This window comes from Ambystoma mexicanum, chromosome 6p (genome assembly GCF_040938575.1).
Source record: "Ambystoma mexicanum isolate Mex_15411 chromosome 6p, UKY_AmexF1_1, whole genome shotgun sequence".
Lineage (NCBI taxonomy): Eukaryota > Metazoa > Chordata > Amphibia > Caudata > Ambystomatidae > Ambystoma > Ambystoma mexicanum.
In genome coordinates this window covers 623,665,104-623,681,969 of record NC_090935.1, presented here as the reverse complement: position 1 = coordinate 623,681,969, position 16,866 = coordinate 623,665,104, and the positions used below count along the sequence as shown (strand labels likewise).

At 43.4% G+C, this 16,866-nt stretch overlaps 1 protein-coding gene across 6 annotated transcripts in view; it reads right to left on the bottom strand.

Annotated features, from left to right (window-relative positions):
- FAM169A (family with sequence similarity 169 member A) overlaps window positions 1–16,866 on the bottom strand; it is a 988,180-nt gene that overhangs the window by 240,857 nt on the left and 730,457 nt on the right. For 3 of the 6 annotated variants that reach the window (XM_069627477.1, XM_069627476.1, XM_069627480.1), the window contains exons 11-13: window positions 10,120–10,294; window positions 6,777–6,959; window positions 1,567–1,752 (exon numbers count right to left, since the gene is read on the bottom strand). In XM_069627477.1, coding sequence (XP_069483578.1) covers window positions 1,567–1,752; window positions 6,777–6,959; window positions 10,120–10,294 — 544 coding nt within the window. The remainder of the gene's footprint in view (window positions 1–1,566; window positions 1,753–6,776; window positions 6,960–10,119; window positions 10,295–16,866) is intronic. The other 3 variants (XM_069627479.1, XM_069627478.1, XM_069627481.1) reach the window with 2 other exon arrangements.

The following is a 16,866-nucleotide window of genomic DNA, read 5'->3' as shown; positions in this document are numbered from 1 at the left end:
TGGCGGTCAGTCAGAATAAAGTTATATATTGATTTCACATAAAACTATTTATATCATAAGATCTGTTTTGTCAGTATTAAATCTATGACACTGAATAAATAGGAAAAAAAGTGGACAAAATATTCATTTTTGAATTATTAGTCATGATACAAGCAGAGAAAGTGTCTTGTCCACCAATGGAATTATCCCCACACAACATGACAGAACCTTGCGACTGTTTTACACCCTGTGACAAGGGAGTGCCAGATGTCAACTCTCCTTACAGGAAGAAGGGGCTGACTGGTCCACTGAGACATCTTAGAGGTATGTGGGAGGAGTCCTGGATTTAATCTCTAATATGAGGCGGTCTATATGGCCAGAAGTACTAATGTCATGATACAGGACTTGCTTTTCCTTATAGGGCTTCCCTCCTGAACACCAGTTTCCATACATGTCAATCATTCATTGGTCTCCAGAAATGAAGATACAAAGTGGGTAAACATATAGGGGGTAAAATATAGGGGGCAAAACCTAGAGAAAGGCTGCAAGGGCACCTTGGGGGAATCCCCAATGCTAAGGCACAAATTGGGACCTCTTGCTTTTCTCATCAAATGGGCCTGTCAGGAAACATGCTACCTGGACCAATTAAAGCAAAAAACAAGGTATTCTAATATTCTGCTACAGTGATGAATCTGGCAAGCATAAGCTAGATCCAGGCAAAAGGGAGAGTACATTGAGGTGGTGACAAAGAACTGCATAACTGAGATTCACATGCGCTGCACAAGTACTGACCATCATTGCCAGCAGAGTGACCACTTGGGTGCAGGAATAGGCAGGGCTGGTTTTATGGAGTGCACCTATTCCCTCCACACGACATTCCAGAGATCCCTTATAACTCAGATGCGAATTACGAGTTAGGAAATGACTGCAATAATGTGATAATTCCATGTATTTGTGCAGAATGAAAGAGATGCAACATATGTATTTCTCAAGTTATGTTTCCACTGGCGCCTAAATGGTGAAGTTTTTTCTGATAGTGCATACATGATCATGAATTTATCCATCCAGCTCAAACTAGCTCCTATCATGTTTGCGCAGCAACTTATGGAAAATGTATGAATTCTCAATAAGAACATATTAGCGTTTGACATCTTTTCAGTTGACAGTTCTAATTCTGCATATAAAAACAGCCCAATTACAAAACATGAATTCTGAAGGTTAATTTACATTTTCCAAGATCAAAATGAAAAATAATGTGATTTTGTGTGGCTCTGCGGGACGAGTAAGAGGTAAGCCATAGACCAAAGCGGTTGTACACTTGCATGCATGAAACATGCATCTGATGTAGCAACACAACTGCTTTATACATAAGTTTCTGTAATGTTGAATGATTATGTTGTATTATTGCACATGAAAACATTCATAAAAATGTAATAAAAAAATACTGTGATTTTACATTTTTTTACATTGGTCAAATATAAAATATCATACACAATAACTGCAAATGCCACATCGCAAACACATGGCTGTGGTTTATGAGATACAACCTGATACAGAGAACTTATTACTTGTGCGCTGTTGCCACACCTGGTCTGCAGGGATGTCCATGGAGGTCTCAAGTGATTCCACAGTTACTGGAACAAGTACAGTGAACAATTCTCTCTCTGGATTCTCAGGTGCTACAAATTCTCCACCAGAAAGGGTATTACCAGTTGCACTTCCAATTCCTACAGTCTCTGTTATTTCACCATTTATAATCGCCTGCTTGGTTTTCTAGAATGGGAATGAAATACATAAAACAATGCTGATAAGAATCTAACTCTACCCTTAGCACAGGTTTATTTTGGACACTGACAGCATTGCGCATTCTCTACTTATTAGGAACAGAAGGGTTTTGTAGAACTACAGGAATCCTGGGAAAATGAGCCCCAGTGCATTTAAGGACATAAGGTGTTTACGACAGAGGTGACAATAAGAAGAACCAGCATCATATGCACATGTCTAGAGGTCACACAATATGAGTCACACAGCAAAAGTATTACTAGTGAGCTGGTCCGGTAACAATGGCGGAAAGAATGCCGGTATGACCGGCTTCGGCATTGTTACCGGACCAGTTCACTCCGAGGCTGCCGGTAGGGAAAGTGAACTACTGTCAGGCCCGACCTGCCGGGAGTTCAAGCCCCCACCAGCAGAGAAATCACTACTGGCAGAAAAGCCATTGCCGGTGCCTGCAATATCTCGGTAACACTGGGATATCTGGCACTGGTAACGTTAAGGTGAGTCTGCCAGTAACCCGCTGGTAGCACCGCCGGGTTACCGTCAGACTTGTAATGAGAGCCAGTGAGTATGACAGCACACATGTAGTTGGTGAAGTGATATGACTCTCGGAATTGGCTGCTAACTTCACAACCACAATCTTCTTGAGCATCTTCAAATGCTGAGGAATTCCCAATGTCATTAACTAGTGGGTGAAATTGACCTACGGATGTAGCTAGAACACTGATGCTATTTAGAGGTACAGACCCCATTATGGTATTTCTGATGGCTGCAGGCCAGACAATCGATCCTGCATGGAGTGGGTGAATGCTAAGGTGAAAAGGAACATGTGTAGGTGGTGATGGAGATTTGATATTAGTATCTTCAGGGGTGATAATAGCATGTGCAAATGAATGCATCATTAATATATTCGCCAGCTTCTGATCGGATAATGAACCTGAGGGATGAGGTGTTACGATCTTCATGTTGCTGTATTCCAGGCCCAACAGCCACTTGATGGCTCCAGAGGCAAGGAGTGGAGTACCTATCTTTCTATCCCTACATGTGCGCAAAAGGGTTCCAGGAAGGAGGTTTAGGGCACAACACAACCAAAACAATTGGGGAGCTGGAAAGGTTGCATTAGTTAACCATAGTTTTATATTCCCTCTGGTACTAGAGGAATAAAGGGAAAGGTAAGAAGAAAAATGTATCACATCACACATTGTCCAGAAGAAGTTATTACGCCCAAGCATGAATTGAGGGCAACACACAGATACACCGTTATTGTGACAACCCAAGACCCAGGAATCTCTGCAAATCCAGGTGGTGGTGGTGAAGACTGAAGCTAGACTAGGTGCCAGGAGCGAGTGCATTGCCTCCCACCTCTGACTTTTCTTCCAACAAGTGTGACTGACCCCTGCACCCTCCTGGCTTTAAGATACTGGTGAAATGTTCTGGGCCATACCTAGGTTGAGCCTCAGGTAGGTCTTAGTGGAGGCGAATAAGGTGCTAGGGGACAAAGCATAACCTGCCCTGTACTGACTATCATTTCAACAGAGGTTTGCTTCTTCATGCCTCTTGCTCTCTAACATGAACCTTTTTTAAGTTTGCTTACTGTTATTCCTATGTGTTGACATTCTAAACGTTTGCAGGGAAAGTTTAAATTCCCAAATCTGATTTCACTTATCCATCCATCTGGCCATGTCAGACAGATATAACCAATTGGTTTTAGGACTCTTTCTAGTCGTGAGGCAGAGGAACCCTCCTGATCCATGGCTTGTTTTCCTCTGCTTAAGGCATGAGTAGTACAGACGTGGTTGCAGGAACAGGGAGGTATTGCAGGCTCATGTGTAAGGAATTCATGGTGGCAACAGTAAAGACAGACACAGGTGATCACAGTTCAAGGGTTAAATGTTAAAGGTTTTATACAGTGCACCGTCACCAAAGGAGTTGGTCCCCAGGCGCTCTGGCGGATCTGTAAACGAGAAGGCGGGATGGGTTAGCAAGGTGAAGAGGGAGTAGGATAGTGAGAAGAGTGGTGTTGTGTTAGCAGCTTCAACTCAGTATACGCCGGATGCTGAGCTTTGGTGCGAGTATCGGATCGATGTTAGTCCTCGTGTGCTGTTGGTGCATTTTATGTGTTGTTGTGGTGTGGTGAAGTGCGTGCGGGTTGTTGTGCGAGCGATGGTTGTGAGTTTTTCATTAAACTGTAAATGCACGGTGGAAAAACGCCTAGGCTAAACTTAAATCTAAGATGGGAGCAAGCGTCGACCATCAAATGAAAAATAAGGCAGTCCTTGTGGCCTTGTGTCAAAATAAAAAGGCATATACTAAAAAAACACTACTGCCAATTACCTACAGCTAACTACAGAAATAGTTTGGGATAAGGTTTCAATAAAAAAAAAGAAGTGTTCACAAATACTAAGTCAGGATGTGACTCCCTTCCCCACGTTTTCAGCACAGGACAAGGTGGGTTTCCTGAGCACAGCACACACTTGAGCTTCCCCAGCATGAGCCGACAGTTCCGTATCAGCTGTTGAGTTCTTCGATGGCCAGGTCTCTTTTCAATAAAAAGTCTCTTGCATTCGAGGCCTGATGTATCCAGCAAACAAGCAAACAAAGTTCTGCTTCACGTATACCTTGGGTGATGGTTTCATCCCTGGATCCCCTCTTAAGGGTGCAAACTCTTCAAAAAATCGTATTCAACAAATTGATTCAACAGTTTCTTTTCAATTAACGTTGGGTGGTAACTTTTCACCCCTGGATCTCCCACTGCCGGGCTCGGACCCACATGACAATGACAGTTCACTTCCCCAGGTTTTCTAATGCTTCTTGCATTCACAAATCCTAATGTCTTTTCAAACAATCCAGCGTGGACATCCTTCGATTGAGTTCACTCTTCCCAACCTTTGCAACACTGTTTATATTTCACCATGCAGTATTAATTTCCCTTAGCTTCTCAATCATCTGTCGGTCAAAGACTTTCAACGGTACAGAGGATTTTACAAGACCCCTGTATGACCACTTTGACCTCTTCTCGCCTTTTACCAAGGGCTTCTGGTTACGGTAGTCTTTCTACCATAGGTTAAACGCCCAGAGTAATGCTGCTTGAGCACCCACCTGGTGCCGGCCTCCTCTGTTTCTGGTTTTCCACCTATTTAGCTTTTCAAAGTTCAATTTAGTCGTCGGCTACTTTTCATTTAACACAGTACACTTTCTTATCGATACTCCCCTCGACTCACCGGCTATGATGAACTGCTTTGCTTTCTTTCTTCTTGGAGTCAAGGTTGGTACTACAGAGACAAGTGTCTGTCCCCGGCTTGCCAATCAGCAGAGGAAGGTCTCGTGCACCGCTGACATCTGGTGCAAGACATGCTAGCTAATATTCGCTGACTTATTGCCTCTGCTGGGGCTTCAGGGGGCTTGGTCATAAAGGGTAAAGTCGAATCTCTCCTTGTCACCCTCTCGGTCTACGCCGTCTTTCTCCTCCTCTTGAACTGCCACGCTGAGTTAGCACTTACGTTGTGCGGTCTGGCTTGCTCGTAGGGTGCTGTCATACTCCACCTTTTTATCCCTGTGGGTAAGGGAAAGGGCCGTCAGTGTGTGTGTGTGATTCTGGTCAGTTGCCTGACTTTGCCTGACCCTTGTATTGGGACATGACAGGTAAACGGATCTGGTGTTAGTCCGTTGTCTTTTGTGCTGTGCGACAGTGGTTGTGTTTGAAAAGGGGCTGGCGGGGGAGTGTTTTGTAATATCTGATGTGGTAGGATGAGGAAATGCTGTTGGAAGAAGGGGGATAATGCATTTCACCCGTCGGTGTCCCACTCCCACAGGACACCGTATCCTGGTGATCCTCCCGCATTGGTCCACCCCAGGAACTGGATCCACAAGCGATGGCTATGTCCTAGCCAGCTCGATGACAGACCCCAGGGGACTAGACCGGGAAACACATTCAGTTTCTCACACATGTGACATACATGAGTGATGATGCATTGTTCGATGGAGCATACACTTACCCATCACATTTCAAACACACAGGCTTGTTGTTATAAAATGTTCCCAAGGCCCAGACAGCTGAAGTATCCGGTATGTTATGTTATGGAATTATATATCTGGCTCTTGCTTGGGAGAAGTGATAGCAATAGGCAGGTGGTACATAGAAGGGGAGTAGTCAGGGGAGGTTAAATGGAAGGAGGTTCTACTTGGCCAGTAATTTGCCAAGTGTTGTGTAAATAGCATGGTCCTCATCTCTTTGCTGACATTCAGGCAGAGGGGGAATGTTTGATGTGAGTGTGTATTCTCTTCCAAGGACTGGGGGCATGGTCGGAAGCAAAGGTGAAACAGGGCACCAGGTTTTATGTAATGTTGCATTGCATTAACGTCTGAGGGCTTAGGCAGGAGTACATTGTGGCAAATGTCAGAGCCAAGTCCTACAAGACCGACTATTGTGTTGGCAAATGAGGTCCACGTCAAGCCCAAAAAGTGTAGATCAGAGTCAACAGTAGGAACCAATGTGCTGGCTAGTGATGTAACATGCAACCTCCAAGGAAACTATTCATATTTTAAGGTAATGAAACAAAAAGCTGTGTAAGTGAAGGTATCAGTAGACTAGGATGACCGTTCAGTCATTATATCAGACACCATCTCTCAAAGTACTTCCGTTCTTGGAAATCAATGAAAAAGCACATATGCTTCAAATGCTACCGCTCCACGAAAATAGATTGCATAATTTAAATCAAAACTGTTGAATCTTTTAAAAAAATACTCTATGATGTTTCCATAATCAACACAACCTAAATATGATTTGGCTACTGATACTGATGTTTGTAGTAATAAATCTGTAACAATCTGCATAACTTATATTTAACCGTTCACAAGACACATGTCCACTTTTTCAAGATCTGTTCGAACAATGAAAATCACCACTGCTTTTTAAATGTGAAGCCATAAAAGACTCCCTTTGCCCATACAAAAACACATTCCTCTAGTTTAACAGGATAGAATTTGCTACTTGGAGTGATGCATTTGTGCTGATCTCACACCTGCTCTGTAGGGATGTCCAGTGAGGTTTCCATTGATCCAACAGTAACTGGAAACAGTACAGTCCTAACTTCTTCATTTGGGTCCTCAGGCTCTACGGAAACCTCTCCATCGGAAAATGTTTCCTTTCCAATTGCTAACCTCTCCTCTGTTATCTCACTAGTCAGTGTCTCGTGCTCAGCTATCTAGAATGGGAGTAAAATACACAAGAACATACTGATATTTATGAAACATCTAAAAAGCATGCAATCTATGTCAGCGGAAAAAAACAATCCTCTTGATCATATACACAACACAGACTACTCAATCGCCTTTCATCGTGACCCATCCCAAACCTCTACTGGGCATTTTTCATCTTACAATCAGGTGAGAGGCATGTAAAACGGAAACATGCCCTCTGTAAAAGAGACACTGAACCATCATGGGTCAGGCCCCAGAAGATTTCCACCCAGTCCAATCTTCGACCAATCAAAGGTATCAACATGTGTTTTGTTATAATTTCAAAACTGAACTAACATGATGTGAGCCTTTTTGGTATGCTGTTGTCCTGAAGTGATACTGTACATAGGTCCAGCTTCTGTCTAGATAATGGACGTCTAGCCAGGCCAATAGATTATTTAACCAAGCAAAGGCTCTGCATCCCACACTAGCTGCAGAATTAAGAAGAATGTCTTATATTTCAGGCAAATGGAGATTTGACCTACCCACAGAACTGGTCTCATTAAGTTTAGAATTATGCCAGTTACCTAAGCCCAGGAAACAATTACATGTATTATCGAGAGACATTACTTTGAATTCACCCATCCAACATATGACCAAACAAAAAAGGATCACAATTGAGAGATCTACAAAAATCTTTTTTTATTATAATCAACTAAGGAAACCTAGGTCAGATTAGTTTTCCTTCTAAAAAAAAAAATGAAAGAAAAATGTATTTGCAAATTCAGTTAAAATGTGTATTGTTGGCTGGTGAAAATGAAACCTAGTAAAAAGAGGATGATGAAAGAACCCATTGGTGACACCACGCCAATGTAATTTAATTCAGCCTTCAATGAATAGTCGTGATTTGGCACAGATTTGTTTCACTTTATAGCAAATTGAAATTTAATTGTGTTAACCGTCTAATCAAACATAATCACTCTGATTAACTATAATGGTATCACCCTTCATTGAAACTTTCATCACCCTCTTAAAAGTTGTTCACCTCCACTGACTTCAATAGGATCACACTCTGAAAAATCCTGACTGCACCCATCCATTCCCCCTGGATAATCAAATATTGGAGGGACGTGGGATAGAAGATGGGGATAGGAGTGTCCTTGGGTAATATTTACAAGTGTCCCTATGCCACGTGATACTACCCAAGGTCATCCTTGCTTTTGACATTGTATGCTGATAATAAAACCCCATAATCAAAATAACTACACATCCAAAAATGCAAAGTGGATTACAAGGATGTGCTCAAGGTGGCAGACAGGGCATGTTGTAACACTCCAGCTATGTTGGGGCACATCTCATTCCTGTTTCAATGTGAATTGGAAGTGGGGAGTGGGGCCAGCTACGGAGAACTTCGATTTTGGTTCTATGGGTGGATGGTTTGATTTTTTTTGTGGCAGGCTTCAGGGTTGGGAGATTTAAATCCCTGTTGCAGTATGTGTGTGCATGTGTGTGTGGTGGGGATGGGACCTGCTCAAGGGACCTCCTGTCTGCCGATTGTCTGCTGTATGGAATGCTGATCTGCTGAAGTGCTGGAGCCCACATGTTGTACCGTGGAACTAGAGACAGGCTGGATCAGCACAACATCTACCTCATTTCTGTTTCTTTGTCCAAGGCAAATTAATTTGTGTTTGCCCCTGAATATATCCTCTGCCCCCATTCCCAGAAGCAATCCTTGCAGTTTGGAAGCACAACATAAAGAGCCATGCCAGTCAACCTGGCTGATTATTAATATGGCTGATACAGATGAAGGCTAGAGGTGGCCCTCCAGAGATTCAAAGCTGTGATTAAAGGCTTCACGCAACCACGGAAAGGAGAGTTTATATCATGAGATTATTTACATAGCTGTACAATGCAAGATCCTGTTACTGAAATGTAAAAAATTACCTCAGCAGCAAGATCACCACTATGCCCAAGAAAGCACTCAAGGCAATTAACATTGCACATTCAAGCGAATGGAAGCGGTAACAAGCACTCCACCCACGCATCCCCCCCACAATTAATGAACAGGCAATGCCACATATCAAATCCAGCCACATCATCTCCTACAAGCTGGTCTAAAACCCTTGCTACTACAGCATGTCCATTATTCCTGAAGTCATCCAAATCTTAGGGCACACACCGGGTGGTTCTAACATCTTATAGAGAAGATTCCATTGCATTCAACGTCCACTACAACTTCTGAGATCTCTTATTAGCTTCACTCTGATCCACCTCTGATGACCTTCAGACTGCCTTCCGCTTCACATTTTCCCTATGCCACAAACACCTTAACATTAATCCCAGTGAACCAGGGCCGCCATTCCTCTGAATGCCATCATGTGCTTTGGTGTATGAGCCTATCAGCCTTAACACAATTAAGATTCCAATGTGCATGCCGCAAGAGCATTGAAATAAACAAAGCAAGAACCCCCATGCCTTCCTTGTGGAAGCAGCACAGCCTATGGCTCTGAATTCTTTAAAAGAGAGTGGTGCGCGAGATTAACTTTGAATAAATGTGATACTGCCACACCGTGAGATGCAGGTCAGCACCAGGACTAAAGGCAAAATAAAATATTCCAGCTTTGATGATGGGTATCCCAACCAGTTTACTATTAATCTGGTTACAACATGAGGGCAGGGGAAATTGCTCTAGTACAAAATGTGCAACTTCAACTGCATGCTCCTCATCGGTTTGCTATTTCGTGCTTTTCTCTTTAAAGCATTCTATTTTGTTTTAAAAAATACTTTAACAAATAAAATGTTACATTGATTATAAAAAAAACGAATGCGCTTACTAACAAAGAAAATGGGTGCATTTTGTTCTTACAGAATTCAAATGGATACATGAAAAGATCAAGGATTAGATATTTAAATCCATAAATATGCTCTATTGATAGAGTATCATGAGGGGAATTAATGCATGCAAGTATCTGCACTGATAGGCTTGTCAACGGCTGGGGTTCTGGCACTCCAATGCTGTAAGGAAAAGAGAGCTGATGTCTATATTACTTCTGTCCTTATAGGTGATAAGTCATTTTTCGTAATGTGTGTTGTGCTTTACTTCAGACTCTGCTAATTTTCCCATTAAATTGGCTTTAATGAATATGAAAAATAGAATATAAAGTTCATGAAAATTAGTCCTCCTACCCCTTCATCTTCTAACTTGCAAGGTGGTGGCTTGCAGGTTTCCTCCGATTCTTCAGGACTTGCAGGTATTGCTGGTTCTTGCAAAACGTGAACAGGATTTGCATCTGAGGATTCTTCAGCTTTGTTCTCAAGGTACTCCTCAATATTTGTAGATGTGTGTAGTACAGACACTGTCCTGGACAACCAAAATAACACTCATCGTAAAACATTAATTTTCAACTTTCAAATTGATAGTAATATGGATATAAAACGATGCTGATATATTCGAAAGAGCAGGACATTGTCTCATGATAAAGTGATACTCACATCACTGCTGTTTTTTGGAAGAAAAATCATTTAATAGCAGCAATGCTCTATATGCCAATGTCATTCTTCCCGGCATAATTTCCTCCTGGTGATATAGTTTTTGTCCTACAAATGTAATCTCTACTTCACTGAAACTGAAACTGGGCCTCAACCCATCCAATTAACCGATTGTGCCAAAAGACGCAGTGACTGAAGTGGCATGATTTTCATTGAAAGCCAGCAGATATTCATTTCAGTCACACCTCCACAGACTTCTTACCTTCCATAGTCTTGGAGCAAACCAGTTTTCTACAGCGTAAACCCTTCCCAGCCTGACAACTACTGTCTAGGAATGACTAGTATGGTTCCAGATTCTACTGCATATACATACATTTGGCTCCAGGTCAAGAATGAAAGTAATTCTGTATCATACATTTTAGGAGATGTAATTTATCATGAAGGAACCTTATGACAGTTACAGAGTCATTAGTGTGCCTTCTTTATGGCTCCCTGCCTATTAGAGCGAGCTGATCTATTGCATTATAAATACAGTCAGTCAGAATTACTTTATTTCGAATATGAATAGCCATAAAAAGTAACATCATAATTCATACAATATATATTTAAACATACATAGTAATTAGACAATCATTTAAAAAGTTTAAAAAAAGACCAGTTGGGCTGTAGCCCTTAAATGCGCTCTAACGCTATTACCACCACATTTAAGGGCTGGCCCAATCACGAGTTGGTCGCTAAATGGGCTGCATTACCTCCAGCTTTTTGCTGGAGGTGAAAATCCCATTTAGCGCCCGTTTATGGTGCTAATAGCGCTCCCCCCGAGCCCAATTGGGTCCAATGGGGAATGGTGATTTCCGGTCTTACCGCTACTCGTGATCCGGCGCTAATAACTAGGTTTATGAAAGAGCTCTGCTAGTGCTCAAGGTTGGTGTTTTGCTTACAGGCATTTTTATTAATTGTATTGTAAGCAATAATACGTTAGGTTAAATCTGAACAATTTTGTGTAAGACAAATACACAAAATGAAGATAGAGAGTGAATGATAATTAAAAAAGAAATCAGGAACAATAGAAAAGTAAGCAATATTAGCAGAATATTTGTACATACAACAATTCACAGTAAACCTATGAATCAATGATTATGAAGAATATGAAATATGTGCACACAACCTCACATAGATATAGATTTATATACTGACTTCGTTTTATACAGTGCAAATGTACAGTTACAATTTGTAATCCCTTACCGAGCTCCAAATACATTAATTTGTGCTTCAAATAAGACCTCTGTTAGCAAATAAAATTCATGTCCACCAGTTAGTTGTAACCGACTGAGAACATTTGAAATCAACAGATTAACTAGTTTCCATTTATATGTTGTAATATCAAATATGGCAAATTGATTTCCAAAATTTGAGTCAAAATGGCATAATATTAGCACAAATAAAAATCGTGTTCACTATTCTGAGTTCCAGTGCTAACATACAAGTATTTAGTTTATTCAGCTCTAACCATAGTTTTTCATAATCCAAAAGGGGAAAATACATATATATTGTATCAGCTTTATGGGGAGGACACTGGAGATTGTGTTGCCAGGGCTGCGTCCAATTGGTATTGTCAGAAAGGGGGCAAATAGTCAAATGGGCGGCCGGTAGAGGGGAGAGTAGAGGCGTGCCTGGTCTCCCTGTGTTCAGATATTTTCATACTCTCCCACCATCTTGTAAATGAGGGGGGGTTGGGTTTTCCCCACGTTCTTGCCACCAGATACCTGGCTATTCCTGAGGCCATGCCCAGTAGCTTTTTTCGGTGCGAGTTTCTCTTTTAATTAGTACCAGTAGCCAGAGTTTCGGTGAGTACTCCATCGTTGAGGGAAGCATTTCTAACATTGCCCCTTCTAAGTCCTCCCAGAAAGATCTGATGCGGGGGCACACCCAGGCAATGTGCAAGAAGTCAGCTTGTTCTTCACCACATCTTTTACAGGCGGATGATCTCTCGGGGAAGAACCTACTCAATTTAAGGGGGGAGTAATAGACTTGATGTAAGAATTTATAATGTACCAATCTGTAACTATTGAGCGATATATAGCGGATTTGCATGAGACAAAGTTTCCATTTGTTTTCACTCAGCGATTCCCCTAGCGATGCCTCCCATGTGTTCTTGTAGGCCAGCCTCTTCACCTCCCTCCCACTTCTAGTGAGTTTGTTAATAGTCAAAACTAGTTTACCGGTGGATAGAGGGTTTACCACGTACCGTTGCACCGGGCTCGGAAATGGGGCCTGCGGGAAATCGGGCCATTTGTTCCTCAGTATCACTCTGAGTCTGTAATAGTGGAGCAGTGTTACTGCATTATGTTCACCCCTTGATCGTAACTCCTCCCAGAGCACAAGGGGAACATCCTGTATCAAGTCTCCCAAGGCCTGTACTCCCAATGTTTGAAAGTGACCTATCTCTAAAGGATCTCTCGTGTGTGAGCGGGATTCCCACTATGTTGTATATCGGTAGCTCAGGTAGGTAGTGGGGGGCCGATCCTAGTAGTTTATTTATCTGCTCCCTGGTTATGCAAGTCACTGCTATAGGTTGAACCTCGCCCTTCGGGGTTGCTCCTCTGTTGCCCCAGATCATACCCATCAGGTCGTCAAGTTTAGTGATAGCTTTGGCTAATTGGGGCTGGGGGGGGGGTTCCATCCAGCTATATATTGTACTTGGGCTGCCAGGTAGTAGAGGTATTTATCGGGGTATTCCAGGCCACCGTGCTCATATGGGCCTGCAAGAGTGTCATATGCTATCCTAGGCTGCTTACCAGCCCAGACCAGTCTAGTCATCAGTTTCCTAATGCGGGTCCAATAGCGGGCCAGGGGACATATCGGTACGTTATTAAAGATATAGAGTAGTTTAGGCAGTGTAACCCTCTTGGTTAACGCTATACGGGATGCCTGTGAAATGGGGAGCAATATCCAGGATTCCACCCTCTGTTCTAGGACCTCTAGCGCTTTTATATAGTTATCCCTGTAGAAGTCGTCCATTTTAGTGGAGACTAATGCCTAAGTAGCGTATCCCCCCCGCCCCGCAGACACCAGTGAAAGTCATCGCCCACGTCCGCCTGCAGCACGCCGGGTGTTAGGGGGAGAACTTCAGATTCATCCCAGTTAATCTTGAGCCCGGATAGTTCCCCGAATCTGACCACTTCCTGAGTTATATGGATCAAGATCTGCCTGAGGTGTTTGACATAGAGAATGATGTTGTCTGCGTATAAGGATATGATGGTGAGGTGTGAGTGCACAAGGATCTCGCGATGCACGTGGAGCTCCCGGATGTGGCAGGCTAATGGTTCCATTGTGAGGGCAAATAGGACCGGGGAGAAGGGGCAGCGTTGGCGGGTACCGCGCGTGGGGTAGATGTGCTGAGAAGTCATGCCATTGGTATATATGGGGGCTGTGTATAGCAATATAACCACGCTAATATATGCCAGGCCAAGCCCGGAGCACCTCAAAGAGGAAGGGCCACTCGTCAGAGTCGAAGGCCTTCTCTGCGTCGAGGGCGGCAATCGCAACAGGGAACTCAGGATTTACATTATGCATTAGTGTGAAGAGGCGTCTTAGGTTGTTTTAGGTGGAGCGACCTAAATCCAGCTTGTCCGGTAGTACCAGCGCTAGCAGATGCGGGAGTTGGCGATCCATGCGTATTTTGGCCAGGATTCTATTGCCGGTGTTAATCAACGATAGCGGCCTGTATGAGGATAGCGGTTTGGAATCCTTATCAGGGTTTAGGAGTACAGTCACCAATGCCGATCTGGTATTTTCAGGGAGAGTGCCATTGGACAGCGCACAATCATGCATGCCCATTAGGTGGGGGATTACTAGGTCCGCATATGCCTTATAGAACTCTGCTGTTTTACCGTCCGGACCAGGGGCCTTGCCGCTAGGAAGCAAGTTTATTGCTTTGCAAATCTCCTCTTCAGTTATGGGATCATTGAGGAGACCCCCCTGGTCTTGGTCCAACCAACCCAGGGCCATCTCGTCCAGGTACCTAGTCAGCGTGTCGTGGTGTGAGGTGTATAAGCGATAGTAGAGCTCGGTGAATGCATCGTTAATTCCCTGTAGGTCTCTGATGAGATCCGCATTTTGGCCTTCCATTTCTGCTATGCCAGTGGATTGGTGTTCCTTTCTGATGGCCCAGGCCAGTGTTCTACTTGAGCGGTCTCCCTCCCCATACTTCTTTGCAGTAATTGGGTCCCCCAGGAACCTTTCCTTGCTATTAGCCAGTTGGAGAAGCTCCTCCCTACGTGCTTGCAGGTTGCTGCGGAGCTCGGGTGTGTCATATGTGCCCTGCCTTATCTCTGCTTCCCTTATAGTGTCCTCTAATACCCTTATTGATCTGCATAGGGCTTTGAGTACCCCCTCCCTCTTTTGAGATGTAGCAACCCCTTATATAGGCTTTAAATGCTTCCCATATCACACCTTGGTCCAGTACCGACCCTTCATTGGCCTGAAAGTAGGTCCGTATGTCCTGCCCTATCTCGAATCGGATAGCCACATTCAAGGGCGGAGGCTCCGAAACGCCAATGGAGCTGCCCAGGGGGAGGGGGGGGAGTATCTGTGTGCCGTTATGCGGACCAGTACCGGTGAGTGGTCGGAGAGGGTTTGTGGGAGTATGGAGGCTTCCGTTACTGTCCTAAGAATGGGGGTGGCGGCCATTACATAATCGATCCTGGACGAGCTACTATGTACCCCGGAGAAGAACGTGTACTCCCTGTCATCTGGGTGTACACTTCTCCATATGTTGGGCAGGTCATGGTATTGGGAGATGGAGGACCAAGTCCTGGCCACTTGCGGGAGGGTGTGTTGCGATTAAAATTGCCGGCCAAAATGGGCTCATATCCCGGGAACCTGTGAATGTGTTTGGCGCACTGATGAAAGAACTCCGGCGAGTCCGTGTTGGGGGCGTATGAATTTATAATTAGGAAAAAACAGAAAAACTGGCTTTGGAAAGAGCTGGTCTGGCGGTGACCCCTCTTTAAGCCTATTGAGATGGATTAATCGTTGTTAGTTAGATACTGTTATCTAGTTGTACTCTCTAGTTTGTTGCGTCTTGTCTGAAAAGCGAATATAGCCAGAAACCGCTAAGGATTGCTAGGTTGAGGTTTCTCAAGACTGCACCAATTAGGAGATGACTTGATAGAATAGTTTGTTAAAGTGGTTTCATTTTAATTAACGCCCTTGTGCGACACGTGTTCCGGCTGCGTTCGGCTTTTCTCAAAACTGGACTCAATCTAAAGTAAATCATAATATCATTCATTACATATGCATGAAAAAACATATATCTATCAAAATAACATGATAATGATAAAGCAAAAATAATAAAGTTGTTACAAAAGTTGGGTTCATAACACAATCAGATTTGTTGTTTACAATATACATAGATCAGCCAAATAAATAATAAACAGAGAGAGAGAGATGCACATAAAATGGGGGTTGGTATAGAGGAGGATTGATTAGGGAGAGAGGGAGAAGAGATAACGTGTGTTAACAATTCATTCGATAGATTTTGTCCAAGGAAAAAATAATAAAATCTTTGAGAAGTATTGAAATACATGATTTTTCAAACATCAAAAACCATGAGCTAACCAAATTTGTGGAGTATCATATTTCATGGGTTAGATCTCTCATTGTCTGAAAGAATATATATAACATACTGCCTGTTAGTGTGGTAGGACCAGAATATTGTACGGTGTAGTGTCAAAGTGCCTGTGTTAAAAGGTATAAGCGAAGGCAGAGAGAGTGCATTTGTATCGTTAAAGGTATAATATTGTGACTCCATTGCAAACATGAGCATGTGAGCGCATGTGCGTGCCAAAAATATAGTAATTTGTATTCATTTATGATGTGCCGTTACCGGCCCATATTGTACTTAAAAAGTTGCGGTTCAATATGCGATCGTTAAAGGTGTAATATTGTGACTCCATCAAGACTAGTAAGTTTTGGTTCAGGGCTGTAACATCTATCTGGGACTGCGGTTGACTGGGGGATGAAGATGGCGGTATCTGGGATTGATCAGAGCATGCAAATTAATCCATCCTGGCCTGTTTTTTGGGGTTTACCATGGTGGAGCTGATCACAGTGCGATGTGTCTCCGAGTTGTTGTCGGTCGAGCCCAGGTGCCGTCTGCAAGAAAGGGGTGATGCATATCGAAGTGGTGCATTTCTGGGGGGGAATTCGGCTAGTCAATCTTCTCGGGATTTGTATAGGATCTTGCGACTTTACATCACTGTTCGAAGGTCTGGTGTTTTTAGCCCCAGGGTTATGGATACCGATGTGACGTGGCTGTGACGTATCGCGAGCTCCCGTGGCAGTTTGATGTTGCCAGTCTGCTGTGGGGGGTATTCCGGTGCTGGGGTCGCCTAGGATGCCCCAAGTCCACTGATCTTAATGCTGCGGGAAGTTTCAGCC